This window comes from Myxocyprinus asiaticus, chromosome 43 (genome assembly GCF_019703515.2).
Source record: "Myxocyprinus asiaticus isolate MX2 ecotype Aquarium Trade chromosome 43, UBuf_Myxa_2, whole genome shotgun sequence".
In the NCBI taxonomy this organism is placed as follows: domain Eukaryota; kingdom Metazoa; phylum Chordata; class Actinopteri; order Cypriniformes; family Catostomidae; genus Myxocyprinus; species Myxocyprinus asiaticus.
Window position 1 is genome coordinate 21,457,034 of NC_059386.1, and position 25,814 is coordinate 21,482,847.

General features: G+C 38.8%; 1 protein-coding gene across 4 annotated transcripts in view; it reads right to left on the minus strand.

Annotated features, from left to right (window-relative positions):
- auts2a (activator of transcription and developmental regulator AUTS2 a) overlaps nt 1–25,814 on the minus strand; it is a 530,438-nt gene that overhangs the window by 382,735 nt on the left and 121,889 nt on the right. For all 4 annotated transcript variants that reach the window (XM_051685882.1, XM_051685884.1, XM_051685881.1 and 1 more), the window contains exon 3: nt 22,734–22,955. In XM_051685882.1, coding sequence (XP_051541842.1) covers nt 22,734–22,955 — 222 coding nt within the window. The remainder of the gene's footprint in view (nt 1–22,733; nt 22,956–25,814) is intronic.

Here is a 25,814-nt window from a genome sequence, read left to right on the forward strand (position 1 = left end):
CACAATATTACCTTTAGAAGTACCATACCAGCTAATAGTCTAATTAAGACATGATGTGGAGATATTATACCATACAAATGCGATAGTGTGCATACATTCTGTTCTGAGTGCTAATTCTGACCTTTTATTAGGAAAGCATAAACCAGGTTCTTAGTCTCAATGGACAACAAGGCCAATAATGTTAATAAAAGGACTTTTAAAATACATTGGAGAGCAAGATATCCAAAATGTAGACTGAGACCAAAAGAGAGAGTGATAAGAGAAAGTGAAAGAAAAGGAAAAAGGCAACAGAGTAGACCTTAGAGTAGGTGCCATATTTACTGAAAGCGACAGAAGTACAGTTCAATAAGTCTTATTTTTTTAAGGTGCTAGGTAGAGATATGGAAAAACTATGTTAACATAAGATACGTTCTTGCATTCAAAAACAGCTAGGAGGGAAAAAATTCAAAGCTAAAAATATATAAGGAAATAAAACATACAAATCTAGATAAACTAGACCTCAGAGATACCGTCTATCGGCTACGACTGACACAAAACAGTACGGCATACTGTAAGAACCATACCTCATTTTCACTGCCGTCAAATTAAACGTGGTGTCTGCTCTAACTCAAGTCTATAAGACCAAAATTGTTGTTCATAACTTGGGGAAACACAGCCCCAGCATTCACATGGAGTACGTTAAGTACACCTCTTAGAGAGTTTAGGCAAATGTTAGCTGGACGTTACCAAACGTTAAAGACACACAAGGGGTTTAATGTACTGTAGGGTTTATGAACAGTGACAGGCCTGCGTGTGGAGGTAATTTCTACTCTCCAGGCAGCGGGAGACTTGGATGGAGATAAGACCGCTGGAGAGAGACACAGATGAGGGAACAATTCCACCATCCAATGACTTTCAGACTTAGGGGCCACTGCCAAACCCTCTCCACAGATCGCGCTCCTCATTTCTCCTAACACGAAATGGGACTCCACGGCCCAGGCTTCGCACGCACACCTCCAGCCCTACACTGCAGCCCAGCTGGTGAGTCTTTAGTGAGCGATGAATCAGATGAAAGAGAGGAAAGAGAGATAAACGAGTGTAATTGCTGGCAGATGATGAGAAGAACAATGGAGCACAGCGTAAAGTGGTGAGGACTAAAACCAGAAGAGGCAAGAGGGTTGTGTGGTTGCAACAGGTCTCAGAAAACACACAGAAACACCAAAACATAGAAACAAGTATCATGTAGGTCACAAACACACAAATAAACAAATAAAATAGATTTTTTTTTTTTTAAGAAAAGTGAATCCACTCTTTATATGACATCTAACATGTTTGTATACAAACATCAAACTTAAAATCGAATGAGACGCTTTCCAAATTATTAATTATTTCATAGAGTGGTAGATATATAGTAGTTGTGTGGCTATTAGTGGGTATGACTGCTATGGTATTTACACGTGAAGGCATCACATAGAGTAATGCGAAAATAAAAAAAGCAACTTCCCACATTTCTATAGAATTCAACTGATGTGCGATCAGAGGTGTGCGTATATCGGCTATTTTAAAACAGTTTCAAACATGACTCATCCAAACAGAGTTGGATTTGTTTTATAACTTTTCTTTTAACTAAAATGTAAAAATGTGAAGTTTTGAATAATCTTATCTTTTGGTTTGTGTCCATCAAGTTCCAAATAAAAAGAGAAAATAATCAAATAAAATAATGTACTTTCATTTGTAAAGTTTGTTTATTTCCCTGGATTATTTAAAAACAGGTATTACCGAAATTTGATGTAAGATTTTTGGTCAAACTGCCCCATGTGCTAACTTCCGATGTCAGTTATTTCATCACAAGAGATGTGATACTCTGACTGGTTTAAGTGTATGTGTGTGTGTGCGTATGTGTGTGTGTGTGTGTAGGTTTGGGTGGTTTACGAGGACTTTTTTTAGGTTACAAACTGGTAATTACAAGGGTATAATGCTATAAATGTGGTTTATGTGGACATTTCTAGTGTCCCCATAATTCAAATTGCTTAAAAAACCTACTAAACGATGTTTTATTGAATAATGTAAAAATGCACAAAGTTTTTTGTGAGGGTTAGGTTTAGGGGTAGGGTTAGGGGATAGAATCTATAGTTATAAAAATCATTATATCTATGGAGAGTCCTCATAAGGATAGCCGCACCAACATATGTGTGTGTGTGTGTGTGTGTGTGTGTGTGTGTGTCAAGATGAGTCAGGGTCAGAGCAGTCACAACAAATCTTCTTTGTTATGAAAGAGATAAGAAGGATTTCCTTGGACCTCTGACCCCATTAAAACATTAATCAGGGGTCAACAGAGGGCAACTGATAGTTAACTGGGCTTCAAGCAAATGGGTAAAAGCATGCAAAGCGTGACCCTGAGTGACTGATCAAAAGCTGATGCGCCAAACCACAGGCGGGCTTTGAAAATGATAACCACATGCCTCAAAAGATTTAATGTAATCCTGTGTGAGTATGAGTGTGTGTCACTTATGGGGACAAACTGGGTTATGATAACAAACTATAAACAAAAAATCTCTTGGTGTTTACAATCAAGATGTAAATAACAACATATTGAAATGTTTTTTGAGATACTATATTTATATGTTACATAAATCACCTAAACTAGGATTTAATACTTTGAGGTGACATGAGGTCATGTTTGAAAATATTCTTTCAAAAAATATTAAAAACGGATGTCATATTTATACAGACGAGAAACAAGAACACATTTGTTTTACAATTTGACTCCACATGTAAATCATCGAAATAACTACCACATTTTCTAGATAAAAATATCCCCAGAGTTAAGGGATTCACATTCAGGTTGTAGATCTGAAGGACAGATGTGAAAACTAAAACTAAAGAGCATTCCAAAGTTACACAAAGTAAAACAAACACGTATTAGGAAAATCTATATTCAAGTACAAATGAGTATTAAAGAATTTGGATGTCCCAGTGGACAATGTTAGCACAGTTGTCATGAAGTGAAAGCAGTACCAACCTCCCCGTCACAACCTAGAAATGGTTGTTAGCATCAAAACAGAAGGAACAATGATTTCAAAATGCATGAAAATACAGTAACGTTTCAACCAACAGCTCGTGTCAGCCAACTATAAAAAACAAATCTACTTAACATAAGGCCAAATTATCTTTGGAGTGGCTCAAATACAAAAAGGTGAATTTCATAAAATCCCCAGTCACAGTCCTGATCTTTGAAAATAGTGTTGCAGAAGCATCCTCTATGCTTCTAATTTGAGTAACCTGATGCCAATTTACCTGGAAGAATGGGCAAAAATCACACCTCAATAGTATGCAGATCTGGTACAAAATATTAAAATGTAATGTGAAATGTCAGTGTTTTACTTTTGTTAAGAATATTTTAAAAGAGAAATATTGACACATTAAAATGCATTAAAGTTTAATTTGAGCTTCAGTGCACTGGAATGAAAGCACCACAGAGAACTCAATTATGATGAAAGATTTATGATTCAGTAAGATGAGAGAATGGTCTCAATACATTTACAGGGCCCATAGCTGCTGATCATAATGTGTGTTTTATAAAAAGATAAAAAACGATAACAAGGTGCAGTCCCAATAACTCAACCATTTAAAAAAGTTATTGAAAGAAAGAAAATACCAAGAGACATGCCAACCTGAGAAGATAAATACAAAAACAAAAACTTGTTTACATGGCAGGTTGCCTGTTCAGTCTAAACAGTTTTATCTAATAGAGCTGGCCACTTGTCAAGCCAGCTGTAAAGCTAGGGCCGACGGTCTTTAATCAAATCCAGGGTACAATAAGCCAAGTAAATTACATGTAAAGTAACCAATCCACTGAGCAAATTGTCTGTCAGTGGAGCTCAAAGACCAAGACGTATAACAGTAATAATAACAGCCGCCCTGAGAGAGTCAAAGAGCCAAAGGCAAAGAAAACTCCAGTCAGCTTAGTCCAAAACCACACAAGCTCTTAAGGCGTACCAACACAGGCCACAATTCTGGCCTGCCCATATATTATGGGCTAAGCACAAAGCAATACGTCTGCTGTCCAAAACAAGCTGAAGGAAGAAAAAGGGACTTGCTGTGCAGAGTGGCCAAACCTAAGACAATTTTTTATAGTTTCTGCAGAGAAGCACTGCAGAATGAAGAGGTCGATTTTATGGAAAAGCCTACATAAACGTTGCCCATTTACATTTAGTCATTTAGCAGAAGATTTCTTTTCGAAACAATTTACAAACAAGGAACATAAGCAATTTGCCATACAAAAGTCAACAATATCTTCAGTATTGCACTGTCAAGTTCTCACAGTGGCTAGAGTAGTAAAGATGCTAGGACAGAAAAAAAGAGACAGATAAGGATTTTTTTATTTTATTTTTTTATTGTTAAATAGTACGCGCATTTAGTGTGGATTGGTTAGGTGCTCACGGAACAGAGGTATTTTCAGCTGGTTCTTGAATGCTGAGATGATATCAGCAGATCGTGTGGAGGTAGAAAGCCAATTCCACCACAGAGGTATGAGAGAAATGGACTTTGCGCCTCTGCGACGGGACCATCAGGTGCCACTCGTTCATTGATCGCAAAGACCAAGTTGGAACATAGAACTGGAGGAGTGAATTGAAGTAAGAGGGTGCTCTTCCATTGGCTGTCCTGGAGGAGTCAAAGTCTTGAATCTGATGCGACAGCTACAGGTAACTAGTAGATTGAAATCAGTGGGGTGAATTGATCCCACTTTGGCTGATTGAAGACCAGATGCGCCGCAGTGTTCTGGACCATATGCAGTAGCTTAATTATGGTAGCTGAAAGACTAGCCAACAGACCATTACAGTAGTCCAGGAAAGGTCTGATTTTCCTGATGTTGTAAAGCTCAAACCTACAAGAACATGCAGGTAATGAGATATTGACAGTGAAGTTAAGCTGGTCATCCACCACCACCACCACTCCCAGATTCCAGGCTGTCCTGGTTGGCGTTAGCGTAGATGAACCAAAATTAATAGAGAGGTAATGGTCAATCGATGGGTTGGCTGGGATCACAAGGAGTTCTGTTTTGGCAAGGTTGAGCTGAAGGTGATGTTCCCTTATCTAGGCCGTATAATCTGCGTAGTAGTGGTAGGAAAAACCATATGCCTTAATGATAGGTCTAAGTGATGTAGAGTAGATCGAGAAGAGGAGAGGTCCAGGCACTGATCCCTGAGGAACCCCAGAGGTCAGCTGGTGTGACTTGGACACCTCTTGGACACATTGTTTCCAGGTGACATTTAAATAATTGATGCAAGACAATGAACTACACATCTGCACACTTTAAGCATTGATCTTACTCTAGTGATATTAATTCAGAAAACTGTAGTTGTCATAAATATTTCAAGATTTTTTACAGCACATTTGTCTGATACTTTTACAAAAAATAAAAACTGCTAAATAACACCTCTTAAATTAAAGCTCTCTCCTTATCAAAATGGACAGAAACATTTATTTTGCAGGAAGCAAGGAAAAACGAGCGTTCTGAGAGACAGAGTTCATGTCATTACAAGAGACCTTAGCAACTGCAATCACTGCAAAACAGACTGAGCATGGCTGGCCTGTGATCAATCTGGACCTGTGAACTACATGTGCAGCATCGACAGGGTGAATCCATCAGGAAGAGTGAATGGTGGAGGGAAGAAAGTGGGAAGGGGGGAGCAGGGAGGGATGCCGCATGCCGTCAAAGGAAGGAAGGAAGGGAGATAGTAAGGAAGGAAGGGAGGGAGGAAAATAAGAAGGAACGGAAAAAGGAAGGAAGGAAGAAAGGATGGAAGGAAGGGAGGGAGGAAGGGAGAAAAATAATAAGGAACAGACAAAGGGAGGAGGGAGTTAGGGAGGGAGGAAGGAAGGAAGGAAGGAAGGAAATTAAGAAGGAACAGACAAAGAAAGGAAGAAAGAAAGAAAGAAAGGTCATATTTAATAAAAACAGAATCAGGTAAGATTGGTACAATCATCTCTGCATGTTTTCTAATATCCTTCTCAAAAATCATAAAAAAAATCTTTGCTAGGACATTCTTCTATCAGGACACCAGAGGGTGCCAAAGCATCATCTTTCAGATTTTGACACAAATCTGTCAGCTCAAACTCACTGTTCTAATTCAGTTCAGCAGAAGGTCAAAGTGAAAGTACTAAACATCTGTTTGGAGATGTTGCTGTCCTTTCTGTCAACAGAACACTCAAGATAATGAAGTTATTTACACCTCTATGTCTGTCTCTCCAGTTTAGTGTTTATGTGTCCCTGCATGCTTAAGTGTATGCTGTGTGTTTATGAGCGCATTTCTTGGATACCACCTGCTGTATTCTCAGTTTAGGAGCAATTCTGGCAGTAAAAAGAACAATCCCCCCCCATACACACACACAAGAAACTGCTGAGAGCAAAACAGTTTCATAAACACAATTATGAAAGTTACTGGCCAGCAGGAGAAAACAAACAGATATAAATCTGAATCGATAGTGAGTGGCCAACAGCTCTCAGACCGCCTGAGGGTGGCTTTAGGCTGTAGTGTACAGAGAAAGATGTACATGTCCTCTCTTCAAACCATCTTCAATAAATCTCTTCCACTGACCATGGTGGACTCTTTGCATTCTTAAATTAAACATTTATACTGTTTGTGTCCACATATTCACAATTTCGGTCCACAGTGAAAAAGTTTGTTATTGCTTATGCAATTATTTTTAATGAAGGATTTTTAAATGTGAAAGTACAAAATGTATAATGAATATAAAACACTTGTAACCTCTACATTGTGCTAGTGACTTCTGGGTGGCAGAGTCAGAGAGGCCAATCTCCTAATTGCGCTATTATTCACTAATGTGTGCATTAAACAGTTATGAAAGGCAATGCTTTGCTTTTAACGGAAACCTCTGCAGTTTGCGGTTGGATGTTTAGATCTCATAATATTTCACTAGGATTTTCTCCAATAAGTGAAATCTGAAGAAAACCTGAGTAGGCCTAGTTATTCCAACTGAATAACTATGTAGTACCCTATGTAGTGCTCCCATAAAATCTTACCTTGGGGCAATTCAATGACAATTAAGATATAATTCATAGGACTACTGGTGACACTTTCATTAAAAATATTAACATTATTAAATACATTTTTATCATGTATAACAGACCATTAATGAACATTGAAATTCATAGTTTAATGTACATGACTGACTGATCTGTTACATACATAATATGCATACACTGATGAGCCAAAACATTATGACCATCTGCCTAATATGCTGTTGGTCCTCCACGTGCCACCAAAACAGTGCCTACCCGTCCAGGCATGGACTCTACAAGACCCCTGAAGGTGTTCTGTGGTATCTGGCACCAAGGCATTAGCAGCAGATCCTTCAAGTTCTGTAAGTTGCGAGGTGGATCGGACTTGTTGGTCCAGCACATCCCACAAATGCTTAATCGGATTGAAATCTGGGGAATTTGGAGACCAGGGAAACACCTTGAACTCTTCATCATGTTCCTCAAACCATTCCCGAACAATGTGTGCAGTGTGGCAGGGCGCATTATCCTGCTGAAAGAGGCCACTGCCATCAGGGGATACAATTGCTATGAAAGGGTAGGTGGCACATGTCAAATTGATGCACTTGTGAATGGCCAGACCCAGGGGTTCCCAGAAGAGCATTGCCCAGAGCATCACACTCCCTCCACAGGCTTGTCGTCTTCCCACAGTGCATCCTGGTGCCATCACTTCCCCAGGTAAACGGCACACATGTACACAGCCGTCCACGTGATGTGTGACCATTGTAGGCGCATTTGGTGGTGGACAGGGGTCATCATGGGCACTTTGACCTGTCTGTGGCTAAGCAGCCCCATACGCAGCAGGGTGCGATGCAGTGTGTGTTGTGACACATTCCTCCCGTAACCATAATTACAATTTTCTGTTACTTATGCCACAGACCTTATGTCGGTTCAGACAAGATGGGATAGCTTTCGTTGCCCTCGCACATTGACGAGCCTTGGGCGCCCAACACCCTGTCGCCGGTTTGTGGTTTGTCCCTCCTCGGACCACTGTCGGTAGGTACTCACCACTGCTGACCGGGAGCACCCCAAAAGCCTTGCCATTTCAGAGATGCTCATACCCAGTCGTCTGGCCATAACAATCTGGCCCTTGTCAAAGTTGCTCAGGTTTTACTCCTGTCCATTTCTCCTGCATTCAACATGATGACTATGAGAAATGATTGTTCGCTTACCATCTAATCTACCCAGATCTTGACATGTGGCCTTGTTAGGAGATGATCAACGTTATTCGCTTCACCTGTGAGTGGTCATAATGTTTTGACTCATCAGTGTATATGCATAATATGTGTGTTATAAAGTTATTATGCAGTATAAACCAAATGTTTAATTCTACACTTTAAAAATTAAGAAATCTTCATCAAATAAAGGGTAAAGAAATCCTCTTTTTAAGTAAAAACATGCACAGTTTAAAGTGAAATGATACGCAATTATGTGTATTGCAGGGCACAAAAGCATTGGAGCACTAATGAAGATCAGTAACAACAAAACAAATTACACTTCTCCCACAGGGTTATTTATGATATTCACTCATTATGCTAATGTCACTTGTGACATCTGTGTCTCTGTCACTTCTGACAAACAGTTTATTCACTTGACTTGATGCAAATGCTGATTAAGTGCTGCAGTGGGTGGTGGAATGCTGGTTACATGCGTAGGTCGCGCAAGCTCTAGACGACAGTCAGACAAGCGGTTACGACAATAAACTATATTAATGAATAATGGCAATTGCCAAAAACAAAAATGTGTGAAAGTGGGGATTGATCGTAAAATGGCAATATGTGAATATTGCCACCTACTGGGCAGGGAGGAGAATTTATTGTAAAAAAAAACTTACAGTGCATCCGGAATGTATTCACAGTGCTTCACTTTTTCCACATTTTGTTATGTTACAGCCTTATTCCAAAATTGATTAAATTCATTATTTTCCTCAAAATTCTACAAACAATACCCCATAATGACAACGTGAAAGAAGTTTGTTTGAAATCTTTGCAAATTTATTAAAAATAAAAAACGGAAAAAACAAATCACATGTACATAATTATTCACAGCCTTTGCTCAATACTTTATTGAAGCACCTTTGGCACCAATTACAACCTCAAGTCTTTTTGAGTATGATGCTACAAGCTTGGCACACCTATTTTTGGGCAGTTTCTCCCATTCTTCTTTGCAGGACTTCTCAAGCTCCATCAGGTTGGATGGGAGCGTCGGTGCACAGCCATTTTCAGATCTCTCCAGAGATGTTCAATCGGGTTCAAGTCTGGGCTCTGGCTGGGCCACTCAAGGACATTCACAGAGTTGTCCCGGAGCCACTCCTTTGTTACCTTGGCTGTGTGCTTAGGGTCGTTGTCCTGTTGGAAGATGAACCTTCGCCCCAGTCTGAGGTCCAGAGCGCTCTGGAGCAGGTTTTCATCAAGGATGTCTCTGTACATTGCTGCATTCATCTTCCCCTCGATCCTGACTAGTCTCCCAGTTCCTGCTGCTGAAAAACATCCCCACAGCATGATGCTGCCACCACCGTGCTTCACTGTAGGGATGGTATTGGCCAGGTGATGAGCGGTGCCTGGTTTCCTCCAGACATGATGCTTGCCATTCAGGCCAAAGAGTTCAATTTTTGTTTCTCATGGTCTGAGAGTCCTTCAGGTGCCTTTTGGCAAACTCCAGGTGGGCTGTCATGTGCTTTTTACTGAGGAATGGCTTCTCTCTGGCCACTCTACCATACAGGCCTGATTGGTGGAGTGCTGCAGAGATGGTTGTTCTTCTGGATGTTCTCCTCTCTCCACAGAGAAACGCTGGAGCTCTGTCGGAGTGACCATCGGGTTCTTGGTCACCTCCCTGACTAAGGCCCTTCTCGCCCGATCGCTCAGTCTGACCGGGCGGCCAGCTCTAGGAAAAGTCCTGGTGGTTCCAAACTTCTTCCATTTATGGATGATGGAGGCCACTGTGCTCATTGGGACCTTCAATGCTGCAGACATTTTTCTGTACCCTTCCCCAGATCTGTGCCTTGATACAATCCTGTCTCGGAGGTCTACAGACAATTCCTTGGACTTCATGGCTTGGTTTGTGCTCTGACATGCACTGTTAACTGTGGGACCTTATATAGACAGGTGTGTGCCTTTCCAAATCATGTCCAATCAACTGAATTTACCACAGGTAGACTCCAATCAAGTTGTAGAAACATCTCAAGGATGATCAGTGGAAACAGGATGCACCTGAGCTCAATTTTGAGTGTCATGGCAAAGGCTGTGAATACTTATGTACATGTGATTTATTTTTTTTTTTATAAATTTGCAAAGATTTCAAACAAACTTCTTTCACATTGTCATTACAGGGAATTGTTTGTAGAATTGTGAGGAAAATAATGAATTTAATCCATTTTGGAATAAGGCTGTAACATAACAAAATGTGGAAAAAGTGAAGCGCTGTGAATACTTTCCAGATGCACTGTAAATACTGATCTGTTTCTCACCCACACCTATCATATCACTTCTGATGACATGGATTAAAACACTGGAGTCGCATGGATTACTTTTGTGCTGCATTTATGTGCGTTTTGGATCTTCAAAGTTCTGGCCACCATTCACTTGCATTGTATTGACCTACAAAGCTGAAATATTCTTCTAAAAATCTGTGTTTGTGTTCTGCAGAAGAAAGAAAGTCATACACATCTGGGATGGCATTAGAGAGAGTGGGTGATAGTTTTGGGTGAACTATCTCTTTAAGTCTACAAATTATTTTTTTTTTTTTCACATCATAAATTGTAAATCTCATCTCAATCATCTATGACTAGCAAACCCTCTCTGTTGATGTTCTACGACCCACCCCCACAAATGTATATTTACATACATACTGAATTCTAATATATTAATTTGAAATTTCAAATCAATCAAACTGTAACTTGAACTTGATTGGTTAGAATGTATGAAAATTCAGATCTAGTATTAGAAATGTCCTATAAAAAAATACAAATAACTTCACTGCTCTGAGTAATTGCTTAAATTATCAAGGGAGCAACTGATATGTAACTTGCCCTGAGTTGAACAAAGACATTCACTGATGGTCATATGGACACATATTGATGTACTTAATTTCATTAAATTTGATTCAATTCACTTTATGGGCAATTTTGTGAGCTAAATTCCTTCACACCCAATTCCTTTCACTCAGAGAGGCTAAGAACATACACCTTTATTGTGCAAACTTAGTCTACTATTTTAACCACCTATTCACCCTGATCATAAAGCCTCCATCCATTTCTCCAGGTCTGATCGCTATTACACACAAAAATACCTACAAATTCAGCCAGCCTGACACTGTGTTAATAATAAGACGGCAATGGTGAGGGCTTGCTGTTCCATTCAGTTTAGACTCAGTAAAAGCTGTTCTTCACTGCTGTGTCATAGTCCAGTTGCTCTTATCATATGTGAAGTCGGGATGTCTGTGTTGAGAACTGCTCCTTGATCATCGCTTGAGGAGAATCTCTCCTGGGAGCTATTCAAAACGCGAAGAGAAAGGGCCTGAATCTTTGAACGGTTTTCCTGCAGGAGGCTCTGTCTTCAATACAGGTCAGAATGTATGTTTCTCTGTGTGCTGTGTGTACTGGACATGTAATATCACCCCATCTGTTCTTACCATAAAAGCTTTGTGCAGCACTCTTTACTTCATCTCCTTCTTCCTCTTTCATTCTTATTTTGCCCAGCATGCTTCTTTCTCTGCTCAAAGCCTGTCCCTCTCTCCCATTACCTCAAAGAACCCCTGCAAGTTTACCTGATCAATACTGCGTCTTTACAGGTCTACCTGGAACCCAACACCTCCTGGTGCTTTCACAGGTAAGAAATTAATGGAAGTGCCTGAGGATGATGCAGCTTACTTCTTATGATTTCTAAGAAACCCTGTTTTAAAGATCAAGAGTAACTGTAATCTGGACTAAACTCAATTGCAGTTCGATATTCTCTGCTCTGATTTTCTCCCACAAATCACTCTAGAATTAGGGTCAATAATGAGATGCTCTTTTTTTATCTGTATCCTATTTTGCATATATTCATTATTTAAAAATACATTAAAAATGCAATTCATACAGACAAATACAAATACAATATCACAATCTTGATATTGTAGTCATATATACACTACCGTTCAAAAGTTTTGAAACACTTGACTGAAGTGTTTCTCATGATCTTAAAAATCTTTTGATCTGAAGGCGTATGCTTAAATGTTTGAAATTAGTTTTGTAGACAAAAATATAATTGTGCCACCATATTAATTTATTTAATTACAAAACGAACAATTAAAAAACATTTTTTTTTTTTTAAATGGATGACTTGGACCGAATAATTAAGAAAAGCAGCCACTAATTGCCCAACATAGATGGGAACTCCTTCAATACTGTTTAAAAAGCATCCCGTGGTGATACTTCAAGAAGTTGGTTGAGTACATTTCTGCAAAATTTATTTTATATGCTAAAATATAACATAGTTTTGATTTATTTTCACAACATAATTCCCATATTTCCATTTCTATTATTCCATAGTTGTGATGACTTTACTATTATTCTAAAATGTGAAAAAAATTAATAAATAAAAAATAAAATAAAGAATGAGTAAGTGACCCTAAAATTTTGAACGGTAGTGTATGTGCAGAAAATGCAGATAAAAGTCTAAAACTCTTAAAAATGTATTATATTGTTGTTATATTATTGTTGTTTATATTATGATTACTATGACTTGTTGCTGTGTTTGTTTTCTTAACTTTCTATCATGTCTGCAGCGGAATTGCGCTGCAATAGTGCGGATTTCCTCTCACATAAAACTCCGGGATTCCCCCAAAATACGAGCATATATATGCGAACGTTAGGGACAGTAGACATTTTGCATTGGTGTGAATAAATGGGTATAGTTTATAGTGTATAGCCGATGAGTTGTTATCGGGCTCCATCGTATGACGTTTGTTATCCGGTCTGTTCACACACATGCGTGTTCCTCAAAAACATGTAGGAACACAGATTACTGTTGTGTTTACATGGCCACATAAGCCGCATTCTCTGAAAGAAACCTGTGTGTGTTAAACCGCTTTCTCTTAATCCCTCAAGCGATGTAAACAAATCAGTGTTCTCGTTAACATGACATTTCAGAACACCACTTTCTGCAAAAACCTTTTCTGCATAAACAGTTTTTTTAAGTGCATGTAAACATGGTCAATGTAACAGCAGGTTCCATTAGAAGCTGATTTCTGTGAGAATTATCCATAGGGAAGTCTCTTTTCCTCCTGAAAGCTCCTTTTTAATGCTGTTCCTTGGCCATCTGAAGAGCATGGTGAACTTAACTAATATTTGTACAGATATCCACACCAGAAGTGGATGATTTAAAATAAGGCCTCTTTTACTGTCAATTACCCTGCTGTTCAAACCAGGCACTGAGGAACCAGCATTACCCTTGATGATCCCAGTCTAACGGCCCATTACCACAATTGGAGGAGGCAAACTCAGGGTTCTACTTTCCAAATAACCACAGGGAGCTATTTACATTTGCTAAGAGTCTCAATAAGGGGTAAGTGTTATTTCCTCTGTCCACAAGATGGTCTCTGACAAAGCAAGATGGCGAGGACATTATGCTGTTTTACTTAAGGGCGTACAATGTGTGTGTGTGCGTATCTCAGTCTGGAGGGCTTTTACCTTGAGATGTTTGTTAAGTGGGTTGGTTTAATTGACATGCAGTTTTAGCAATGCTGACATTTAAGTGCTGTTTTAATGAATGTGTACGAAATTAACGCTTGCTAGTTTTGACAGACAGCCACTATCCAAGGTATTACAATTCAAACCTGTAAACTGCTCTAGTTTAATTTTAGCAGATGGACTCCCAACCTCAACATGAATGACGGGCAGCAGGTGGGGTGTCTATTATCCTGTCTTTAGCCCAGTCACCACCGCAACAATGCTTAACAAGCTTGTCAGAGGTTAACGCTTCACCCAATCCTGTCAAGCCGAGATGTTGTAATACATGGCGAGTCGAGTAGGAGCTAATTCCATCCCTTTCCAAACACAGAGAGCGAAAGAGAGAGAGAAACAGGAAAAGGAGGGGAAATTAAAACTGCACTGTGATGGGGCACATCATGGCCTAGTCTTGTCGAACAACATTAAGCCTCAGAGGAAAAGAAAATGCTGGGGGCTGACAGGAAGTAGAATTACCATTACATTAATGCCATTATCACTGGCTGGGTGTATGCGTAGCTGTCACACAAAGACAACATTAGAGTAAATTTCATTGCCTAAAATAAAGAAAACAGAGACAGAGAGACTGAGTTGTACTGTAAGTAGGCACCCATTAAAGTCCCACAGAAAACTCTGAATTGTAACATCTGCATCCCCCCTGTGTGTTCATTCATTAAAAATGTTGGCTCATTTTGATAATTCATTAGCTAACATTAAGAGAATACCAGTGGCAGCAAGTGCTTCTCAAAAGTGAGGATGAACATACTATTGTTTTTGGTGTCTGCAATGCTGCTCAAACTACAACACAAACAGTGAAATTACTAAACAAAAATAATCTCCAAAACTGTTTTGCATCAAAATGGGCAAAATATCCAATCATGAAAGCTGAAATAAATGAGTTACGTCTAGTGCTGTCAATGATACATTTTTAAAAATGTAATTAATTCCAGGATATGCCGATTAATTAATCAAATTAATCCCATTTATAAATATTTGCTGTGAAAGGCTCTCATATAACAATAATTCAATATATAATTATTGAATAATTACAGTATAAATAGTTCTAGTTAAATTATTATAAATATAATATACATGTATATTATATATAACATAATCCAGATAATTAAAATGTATTACATTATTGTGACAGACGAGAAAATCATCGACAAAACAATACAAAATGTGCCTTTAGAAAGCAATATATTGTTTATTTCCATATTATTGAACATTGGCCTACATCAACCCATTTTGCAATTGACAACCTGATGCGAATTGTGAACTCGGCTTTTTGCTGTTGCAAACTGGATGTCCACAGTCTGCCGGTTGATTAATATTGTCGAGGATGAGATTTTAAGAGATTTATGCAAACTATGTGGGGGATAGTTATTTCAATTTGTCAAACTCCTAATTAGATTTTGGGAAATGTTTAATGTTACTTGAATTGGTGCTATTTTAGTGCATTTCTATCTTTATACTGTGAATTTTTTGTTTGAAAAAAATTTTAATAAAGCATTATATTGTTACATATTGTTTTGTTTTCTTTCCTAAGATGGAAATAAATGCATTTTGACAGGAAGAGAAGTATAAAAAGTGTCAAATTTCAACACTTTCAAAATATACGATTAATCCTGATTAACTACAAAACCATATGCGATTAATCGTGATTACAAATATTTATTGACTGACGGCACTAGTTATAATATTATTAGTAGCAGTGAAAAGCCTGGTTTGGTAACACTGTATCAAGGCTAGTCAACTGGCGGTCGGCCAATCATCTTTATCTTGCCCCCCGACTGATTTTTGAAACACTGAGCACTCTCTGCACACAACACAGCATTCAAAGGTGCGAGCCACAGCAATCAGTGGTGAGTTTAACAACGCTCAATGGCACGTGCAACAGAATTTCAGCCATCACTGGCTGTCCAGACCGGAGCGCTTGTTAAGCTTTTCTGCCGATAGTTTTGTTTCACTGCTTTGTAAAACATGGATCGCACCATTTAGGTGAGCATTTGATAGCGTCTTTTTCAATCAAATGTATTTATATAAATTGCTTAGTTGTGTGGAGCGCTGTCAAATCCACAGATGTAAAAAATGATCTCCACAGTTGTTACAGAAATGTTGTCAGCACATATGCACATCTTAGGCAACAAAAGAGAAATCGATGATGAAAACTGAACGTTCAAAGAAAATGTGCTGAAAAGTTTGCTTTTATTTACTATTCTTGAAGTGTCAAATGGGCGTGGCTCATCTGTTCAGGGTCGGTAGTGCTTGTAAAAACAGTGATAACGTGAATCAGAACCGCCAAATACCCTGATAATACTTGGTTGTATGCAGCTGTGAGTCAGCCATCTCAATCACAAACAGAATCAACACAGTTTGTTCTTCTTTTACCAATAATTATCTGCACAAAAATCTGCCTCCTGCTCTAGCTATTGTGTAGACTAATTTTTTCCCTCACTGAGTAGGATGATAATTATAGAGAAAACGGAAGAATAGACATTTTATCTCTTCTTCTTTTTCTTCCAAAACGAAAATTAAATGTATTAATTCTTAAGTAAACATGATATTACTATATGACTATTGTTTACATACACTGGTGGCCAAAAGTTTGGAATAATGTACAGATTTTGCTCTTATGGAAAGAAATTGGTATTTTTATTCACCAAAGTGGCATTCAATTGATCACAATGTAAAGTCAAGACATTAATAACATAAAAAATTACTATTACAATTTGAAAAAAATGTTCAGAACTTCTTAAACTACTTCAAAAAAGTTCTCATCAAAAAATCCTCCACGTGCAGCAATGACAGCTTTGCAGATCCTTGACATTCTAGCTGTCAGTTTGTCCAGACACTCAGGTGACATTTCACCCCACGCTTCCTGTAGCACTTGCCATAGATGTAGCTTGTTGGGCACTTCTCATGCACCTTACAGTCTAGCTGATCCCACAAAAGCTCAATGGGGTTAAGATCCATAACACTCTTTTCCAATTATCTGTTGTCCAATGTCTGTGTTTCTTTGCCCACTCTAACCTTTTCTTTATGTTTTTCTGTTTCAAAAGTTACTTTTTCTTTGCAATTCTTCCCATAAGGCCTGCAACCCTGAGTCTTCTCTTTACTGTTGAACATGAAACTGGTGTTGAGCGGGTAGAATTCAATGAAGCTGTCAGCTGAGGACATGTGAGGCGTCTATTTCTCAAACTAGAGACTCTGATGTACTTATCCTCTTGTTCAGTTGTACATCTGGCCTTCCACATCTCCTTGTTAGAGCAGGTTGTCCTTTGTCTTTGAAGACTGTAGTGTACACCTTTGTATTAAATCTTCAGTTTTTTTGGCAATTTCAAGCATTGTATATTCCTCAAAACAATGATTGACTGACGAGTTTCTAGAGAAAAACGTTTCTTTTTTTTTCTTTTTTGCCATTTTTGACCTAATATTGGCCTTAAGACATGCCAGTCTATTACATACTGTGGCAACTCAAAAACAAACACAATGATAATGTTAAGCTTCATTTAACGAACCAAATAGCTTTCAGCAGTGTTTGATATAATGGCAAGTGATTTTCTAGTATCAAATTAGCAATTTATCATGATTACTCAAGGATAAGGTGTTGGAGTGATGGCTGATGGAAATGGGGCCTGTCTAGATTTTATCATAAATCACATTTTTCAAATAGTGATGGTGCTGTTTTCACATCAGTAATGTTCTGACTATACTTGTGATTAGTTGAATGCCACTTTGGTGAATTAAAGTACCAATTTCCTTCCAAAACAGCAAAATCTGTACATTATTCCAAACTTTTGGCCGCCAGTGTATTGTTGATATTGTAATAGGGCTTTAGCAGATCTAAATGTTCCTCCTCAGTTTTTGTAATTTGTAAACAATAGCCATAAAATGTTAAAATTACCATTATGTTTTTAGTTGTTTTTTTTTCCAAGTAACGCTATCAAAACTGATTTGTTAGTTAAGAGTGTTAAGTCATGTTTGTTCTTCAGCCAGATCTTATGAAGGAATTTATGGCCAGACCTTAAAAAATTGATAATTCAATATACAGTATACTCTGTGACTATTTTAATATAAATAAACACACAGTATTAAGGATGTTTTTTAAGTAACGTTACTTGCGATGAAACTGCTAGCTAAGATGAATACAGAAAAAAATAAAAATAATTGGCCCCTGCCAAGTTTTCATATGGATATTCTGGCCCCCGCAAGAAAGTAGTTGAAGAGCCCTGCACTATATAATAACTTTCACTGATAACATTCAAAACATAAACACAGATATTTAGTTACATGTAAATAGTCAACCACCTCCACAATTTACATTCACAACCTGAGTATTATGGGAGGACATATCCCCTTGAATGTCTATGTAGGTTACGGCCTCGATCACCATTAAACATTATGCCCAATGCTTCTGCAGCTCACAAAACACCCAGTTACAAACTGACTCGAGGTTAAAAATTTATCTGGTATGTGTGAATGTGCATCTCTGACTTTCAGTACATGTATACTAACCTTGTAAACCTTGAGAGAGCAGGACAAAGAGAGAGCCTCTATCAGAGACTCATGTCTCTTACAGCTTTCTGCTAGGTTTGTTCTGGCAACACTAAGATGTTTTCCATGAAAGCTGGAGTGTGTGTCTGTGTGTGTACCTTCAAGATGTTTGTGGGATGAGTGGGCACTAGAAATGAGATGAGCAACTAGGTATACAAGTCTCTTCTAGACACTCACAACTCAGAGAGAGGCACTGACCACACACACAAACACACACACACACACACACACACACGTATGACTACAGTGTTGTGTGTAAATAAGGGGACATACTGAACAGGACAATGCCCTCTGTACTCTTTGGCAGTGTCATATTGTGTATGTATCTCCACAGAAACAACTGAACACATCTCCCAGCGGCAAGGCCAGGGAGAGTAAGAGAGTGAGTTTTTAGTAATATTATATTTTTCCTTTATGTGTAACTTTTAACTTGTGTAAATTTTTATTATTTAACATTATCCTTTTTACTAATTTGTCAAGAATACATTTATTGCTTATATTATGTACATTGTTTTGCACTGTCTTTGTTTTGCACTGTTTTATTTGTATGCAGCTCAGCTGTAAATGCTTTGGCAATACAAATGTAAAAATGTTTGTCATGCCAATAAAGTACCGTAAAACTGAAAACAGAAACTGAGCGAGAGAGAGAGAGAGAGAGAGAGAGAGAGAGAGTGTGTGTTTGTGTGTGTGTGTGTGTGTCTGGCCAGATGGGCCTCACAGTATGCACTGCTGTCACACACACACACACACACACACACACACACACACACACACATGCATAATCTGACACAAAAACCACACTTCACATTTACATACAAATACTGGCTCACTCATACACACACATACACAGCAGTACACATGCACACCTAAATTCACACCCGAATGACAACTATGCTCACCTCATCGAAATCATAGTCCAGTGGTTAGTGCACTTGCTCTAACATAAGGAGCTGTGGAGCTCCGTTGGGCAATATGAGTTCGAATCGGGTTCGCAACATATCCTGGTCCCATTTCCTCATATTCTCCCTATCATTTCCAGTACTCTATCCATTATCCTTTTTAATAAAAGTAGCTAGTCTCAGGAAAAAAAAAAAAAAAAAGTACTGTGGTTGTACTATGGTACAATGATACAGGTATCAGAAGGTAATTAATGCTATGGTATTACAACAAATACCAGGGTACCGAATGATTACCATGTTCAAATACCATGATAAGATGAACCACGATTACAGGGTACTCCAATGTACTTGAAGGAATACCATGGTAGTACATTGTACATGTCTTAAACCATGTTAGTACCATGGTATTACCATCGCTCTAAAAGTGGAATACACTTCAGTGTTAAAATCCAGATTTACTGACTTTCAATTGTCAATAACTAAGTTAAGACTACAGGCATTTTTCTCTTTTTAAGTCTATGAGCCAATTTCCTCCAGTATTTGACAGATTATATTAGGCTTGGGATTGAAGCCGTTTTCACGTATCGATAATCGGAAGATTTTCCAGATGATTATCGATATATATATATATATATATATATATATATATATATGGATTTTTGCACAACAGTCTTTGTATTTTCAAACATATCTCTCAACACATCTTTGGCAAAGTGTGAGCAGCCGGGTTAATTAAAGTGGGCCATGAACCGGGCGCGTCTGGCAGACAACGTGGCGCATTCTAAAATAAGGTACGTATACACACACACCGTGGGCTCACCGTCTCCGGAGGCTGTTAAAAATTCTGCAGCGCCACAGAGCTCAATTCGGATAGTTTTGATCAAAATCATAATCGAAGGACATCGATTATTTACTCCAGTCATTACTGGATGATATATTGTGTATAAGTATCTTTCATAGAGCCTACACAATGATTTTCAGTTACAAGTATGTCTTTTTGTGGTTTAACAGCTTGAACGAAAGACCTATTCAATGCTACATACAGAGAAATTGCATAATAATAAACGTCGCCATTTCAAATCGTTCAGTTTGCAGTTACACCAGTTACATACACTAACTCATCAACATCACTTTGTAAATTCTTATAGAAGTACAAAAATCTTCATAACTGGGCCTGGGTAGCTCAGCGGTAAAATATGCTGGCTACCACCCCTGGAATTCGCTAGTTTGAATCCCAGGGCATGCTGAGTGACTCCAGCCAGGCTTCCTAAGCAACCAAATTGGCCCGGTTGCTAGGGAGGGTAGAGTCACATGGAGTAACCTCCTCGTGGTCGCTATAATGTGGTTCGCTCTCGGTGGGGTGCGTGGTGAGTTGAGTGTGGATGCCGCGGTGGATGGCGTGAAGCCTCCACACGCGCTATGTTTCCGTGGCAACGCGCTCAACAAGCCACGTGATAAGACACGCAGGTTGGCAGTCTCAGACGCGGAGGCAACTGGGATTTGTCCTCCGCCACCTGGATCGAGGCGAATCACTATGTGACCATGAGGACTTAAAAGCACATTGGGAATTGGGCATTCCAAATTAGGGAGAAAAAAAAAAAAAAACGTACATAGCTTTGGTCAGCCATCAGCTTGTAATGTGTGTGTGATCTGTCCCTTGTCCATGCCGCGACCGGCTTCAGTAAATGTTCTGTCGCCCCCTTGTGGTCTCCCAACGCTATTACATCAAACTACACTGAATGGACTGCAATTGCCAGTGAATTGAAAGCACTCAAATTAGGCTTCTAATTTAAATGTCGGCTGATGTTAATATATTGATGCCTCAAAAATTTATGGATAAAATAACGTGCCAATCAAAAATCTATATATTGATAATTTTTTATAACCCTAGATTATATGTAAATATTCATTTTTTTCAGACCATACAATATGTTGCCCAGCAGATTCCCCCTGTTTTTCTAATTTAGTGCTCTTCATACAGGCACTATAGTGGACAGCTGTTCAGGGCTCAGGAGAGGGCTGCCAGAGGTCCTGAAGCCAAGTCTGTGAACAATATTTTGTGTGACAGCGAAATAATGGTGAGTCAGAGCTGTCAACTGAGTTGCACTCAGCAGGAAACAGTGAGACCCATCTGTTGGAACTTCAAACTCACGTACAGACACACACAGACACATTTGAACAGACCTTCTCATTCACACACATAGACACACACAAAGGCAAAAATGCAAGATGTTGGCAAAAAGGATGACTGTATGTAGCTTTACTATGCATAAAAAAAAAAAAAGAAAGGAAAGAAAAAAAAACCTTCTGTAGTTCGATTTTAACTGTGCATGTAAATGATTGTAATGCACGGCCTCAAGTGGCTTTAATAGAATATACAGTATATCACATATTGATTCTCAACTGTGTGATGGAAACGAGTTGTATGTAGCCATGAAACACTTGCTTGTATGACACATGTGCATGTGGACACATGACTTTCAGATGTCATACTCGCACTTGTGCACCTGTGCTTAAAAAGGACGAAATAAAGAAATAGTGGAATTTAATTCCCAGCCATCCAGTGTAACTCAAGTTTATGGCCATTTCCTTGTTTGATAAAAGCTTAAAGTGTGCTAGCCATCACTTCCCACAGACCGTTCTATGAGAAATGGATTTGTCTACCTTTAATTCAGCCACGGGCGGAATACACATGATGAATGAGAGATCCATGTTCTCTCTCTCTAACAAGGACAAATGACACCTGTACCCTTCCTGTCTACATCTTCCATCTATGGGGAAAGTGTGTGCATGCCACTGAACATGTGTTTAAGTGTACTGTTCTGTATGTGTGTGTGTGTGTGTGCTCAATGTAGTGTGTGGCCATCTGATTACTTGCTCTGTTGTGGCAATTCCTCTGTGTAAACATGCCATAAATACTCATTAGTAATAACAAGGGGATGTCACAAACACACACATACACACACATACACACAAAGAGCAAGAGAGCAACACCTCACAGCAACAATAACAAGGGTGACTAATTCAATTAGCACAATAAAACACATCCAAAAAAAGGCAACGCTGTCCTCTTTTCAATCGTCCTTAATGACAGAATTAATCAAGAGTGTCTTTACACATCTAATCTTAGAGGACACAGTCTCTATTATTCTCTGTGACACTTTTGTAAATCAGTCCACACCTTTTTTTCCGCATTGTGTAGTGTCTTAAAGAGCCAGCGAACCACCAGGACGTCTCTAAAACCTGATGTTATATTAATTAACTCCTCCGATTAAATCAATTATAAGTCTTTCACTGCCACAGAGACGGCTAATGATCATTGACAATTACTTGATTCAAACGACTGCTGCTTTAATTGGGTTTGATTGGTGCTCTTTTTCGTTGTTCAGACAGACTGATAATAAACAGCTTTTTAGGACTATACAACCTAATCATGGTTTAATTTTGTAAGGGAAATAAAAAAATAAATAAAACAATACTGAAACAACACATTATCTTGTTATGGTGAATTGCATTTTAAATTTGGACTCACAGGTCTGTTCTTCTTCTGAAAATGCTTCTTCTTCTTGCCGTGTGTGTGGGCCAGATGAGGGTTGTTCTCCTGGTCAGAGTGGTGGTGCTGGTGGTTGTTGTGGTTGAGCCGTTCCTTGTGTAGGTCTAAGCTCAGACCGTTCAGCCCTCTACCATGCTTCTTCTTGTTCAGCGGTCCTGCCTGGTTCTGCCTCCGCTCATGGGACTTCAGAGTCATGTCCTTCTGCCAGGGAAAATGAAAGACAAAAATTAAATTCTGGATTCTGGATAAACCCTAAAGACTTGTTTAAAGAAAACCTAAAATCATGATTCATCAGTACACATATTCTAAAGAATTTTGTATAACACTTTCTATGTAGCCCATATTAATAATGCACTGAAGACGCTAGCTACCACCCCTGGAGTTCGCTAGTTCGCTAGTTTGAATCCCAGGGCATGCTGAGTGACTCCAGCCAGGTCTCCTAAGCAACCAAATTGGCACGGTTGCTAGGGAGGGTAGAGTCACATGGGGTAATCTCCTCGTGGTCGCTATAATGTGGTTCGTTCTCGGTGGGGCACGTGGTGAGTTGAGCGCGGATGCCACGGTGAATGGTGTGATGCCTCCACACGCGCTGTGTCTCCGTGGCAATGCGCTCAACAAGCCACGTGATAAGATGCGTGGGTTGATGGTCTCAGATGCGGAGGCAACTGGGATTCATCCTCCGCCACCCAGATTGAGGCGAATCACTACGCGACCACAAGGACTTAAAAGCGCACTGGGAATTGGGCATTCCAAATTGGGTGAAAAAGGGGAACCACCCCCCCCAAAAAATAAATAAAATAAAAATAATGCATTGTAGGGGGCGTGGGTAGCTCAGTGAGTAAAGACGCTGACTACCACCCCTGGAGTTCGCGAGTTCGAATCCCAGGGAGTGCAGAGTGACTCCAGCCAGGTCTCCTAAGCAACCAAATTGGCCCGGTTGCTAGGGAGGGTAGAGTCACATGGGGTAACCTTCTCGTGGTCGCTATAATGTGGTTCGCTCTCGGTGGGGCGCGTGGTGAGTTGTGCGTGGATGCCGCAGAGAATAGCGTGACGCCTCCACATGCGCTATTGTCTCCGCGGTAACACGCTCAACAAGCCACGTGATAAGATGCACAGATTGATGGTCTCAGACGCGGAGGTTTGTCCTCCGCCAGCCGGATTGAGGCGAGTCACTACACCACCATGAGGACTTAGAGCGCACTGGGAATTGGGCATTCCAAATTGGGGAGAAAAAGGGGAGTAAAAAATAAAATAAAATAAAAAATTAATAAAAAATTAAAAAATAATGCACTGTAAAGGCATTATAAATGCATTATAATGCATTCATAATGTCTCACATCTTATAATATATTATAACTTATAAATAATTGTTACTACAGTTATAATACTTTATAATTACTTAACTTGTTCATTGTTATACCTAAAAGAGTATAATGTATTGTAACACAATAAACATTACATTTTATCCTCAGAAGTTGTAATGTACTATACAGTCTATAAACAGCCATAACATAAACTTGTAACATAACATACTAGGGAAAATGTTTGGCCGATACTGATTTAAAAAAACAACAACTATTGGGCGATATCGATGCCGATACCAATATTTTGCCACTTACCATATTTTGTCATCAGACCACTGTTTTGCTCAGGAATTATGTTTTAAAATGTTCAAAGAGGTACAAAAGCTTTGTATTGTTCTAACAATAAATAATTTCTATGACAGGCCAACATTTTTAAGAGAGCCACAAGGAAAGATAAAAAGATAAAAACGTAAAAAACACTGAAAAATAACTAAATATAGTATAATGATCGATGTGAAAAAAAAAAAATTGTATTTCTATTTTTGCACTTCTGTTTTTGCAGTTCAAAACAACAAAACTCACATTTTACATGCTTATACTGAATATAATAGAACATCACAAATTCATATTATGCTGTTGATGGGCAATTCCACAGAAATATCAACCATGAAAAGAAACAAAATGCTCTTTTAAGGTCTATTGTGGTGTAATAGATAATGGAAAATGCTGGATCATAGTCCATGTCTATTAGCTTTAAAGCCATCTTTATGCTATTGTACACCTAAAAGTTGACAAAATTAACTTTTAGCATACAGTATATGTATTTAAAAAGTATAGTTTTTCTCTTCCAGAAAAACAGAGCAGAAATATCGATGACTCATCTTGCACTAGACAGATTTTTGTCCAATCAAATTGTCTCTGGAATGAAAATGCCCCTTCCCAGAATACCATTTGCAACCGACTAACAAGTATCAAATCATGGTTCATAACCATAACGTAAAATGCAATTTTTTCAACCCTTCGATGTTTCCCATAAATATGTCATGTTTCAATAGGAAATAAGTCAACACAGAAAAGAGAACTGTCCTTGTCAAGCGATTTTATGTGAGCTTTAATAAACAACACATCCTTGGTGGGGAACAGCATGAAGAAGACCATTCCTGCTATAGACTATTCAATATTTGTGCTAAAATGCATTAGGCAACCTAAAAAGCAAGCACTCTAGTAGGCGTACGCATGTCCACCTCCAGCAAACATTATTCTGCCAGACTGCTAAATTAAATAATCTTTGCAGTAACATCGCAGAGGAAAAAAATCATTCTGGTGAAAGGAATTCTCAACAAGTAAAAGTGAGGAAGATGAGAAACAGCACAGCTGTCTAACACACAACTTTCTCAACCTCAGAGGATTCTAGGACGGAAGATCAATATTCAATATGACAAAGCTCATCTCTGCAGGGGAGCTGTGCACCTCCACATATCTCTGCTTACAGAACAAATCAATTACATTATTTTTGAGAGATAGATACTTCCCGCATTGAAAACGGTACACAAAGGAAAGATAAGTGAGACATTTAATTTAGTTCAGACTAGGGCTCTGATATACTGCAAAGAAATTATAGCTCAATATTTTCTAAATGGCTTATTGTAACACGAGATGGCTTAGTTAATATGAAATCAAAATTCATTGGTACCCTACATTCTTTTCACATTAAATACCCTGTTTCATTCAGAAATATGTCACATTATGGCAGTTA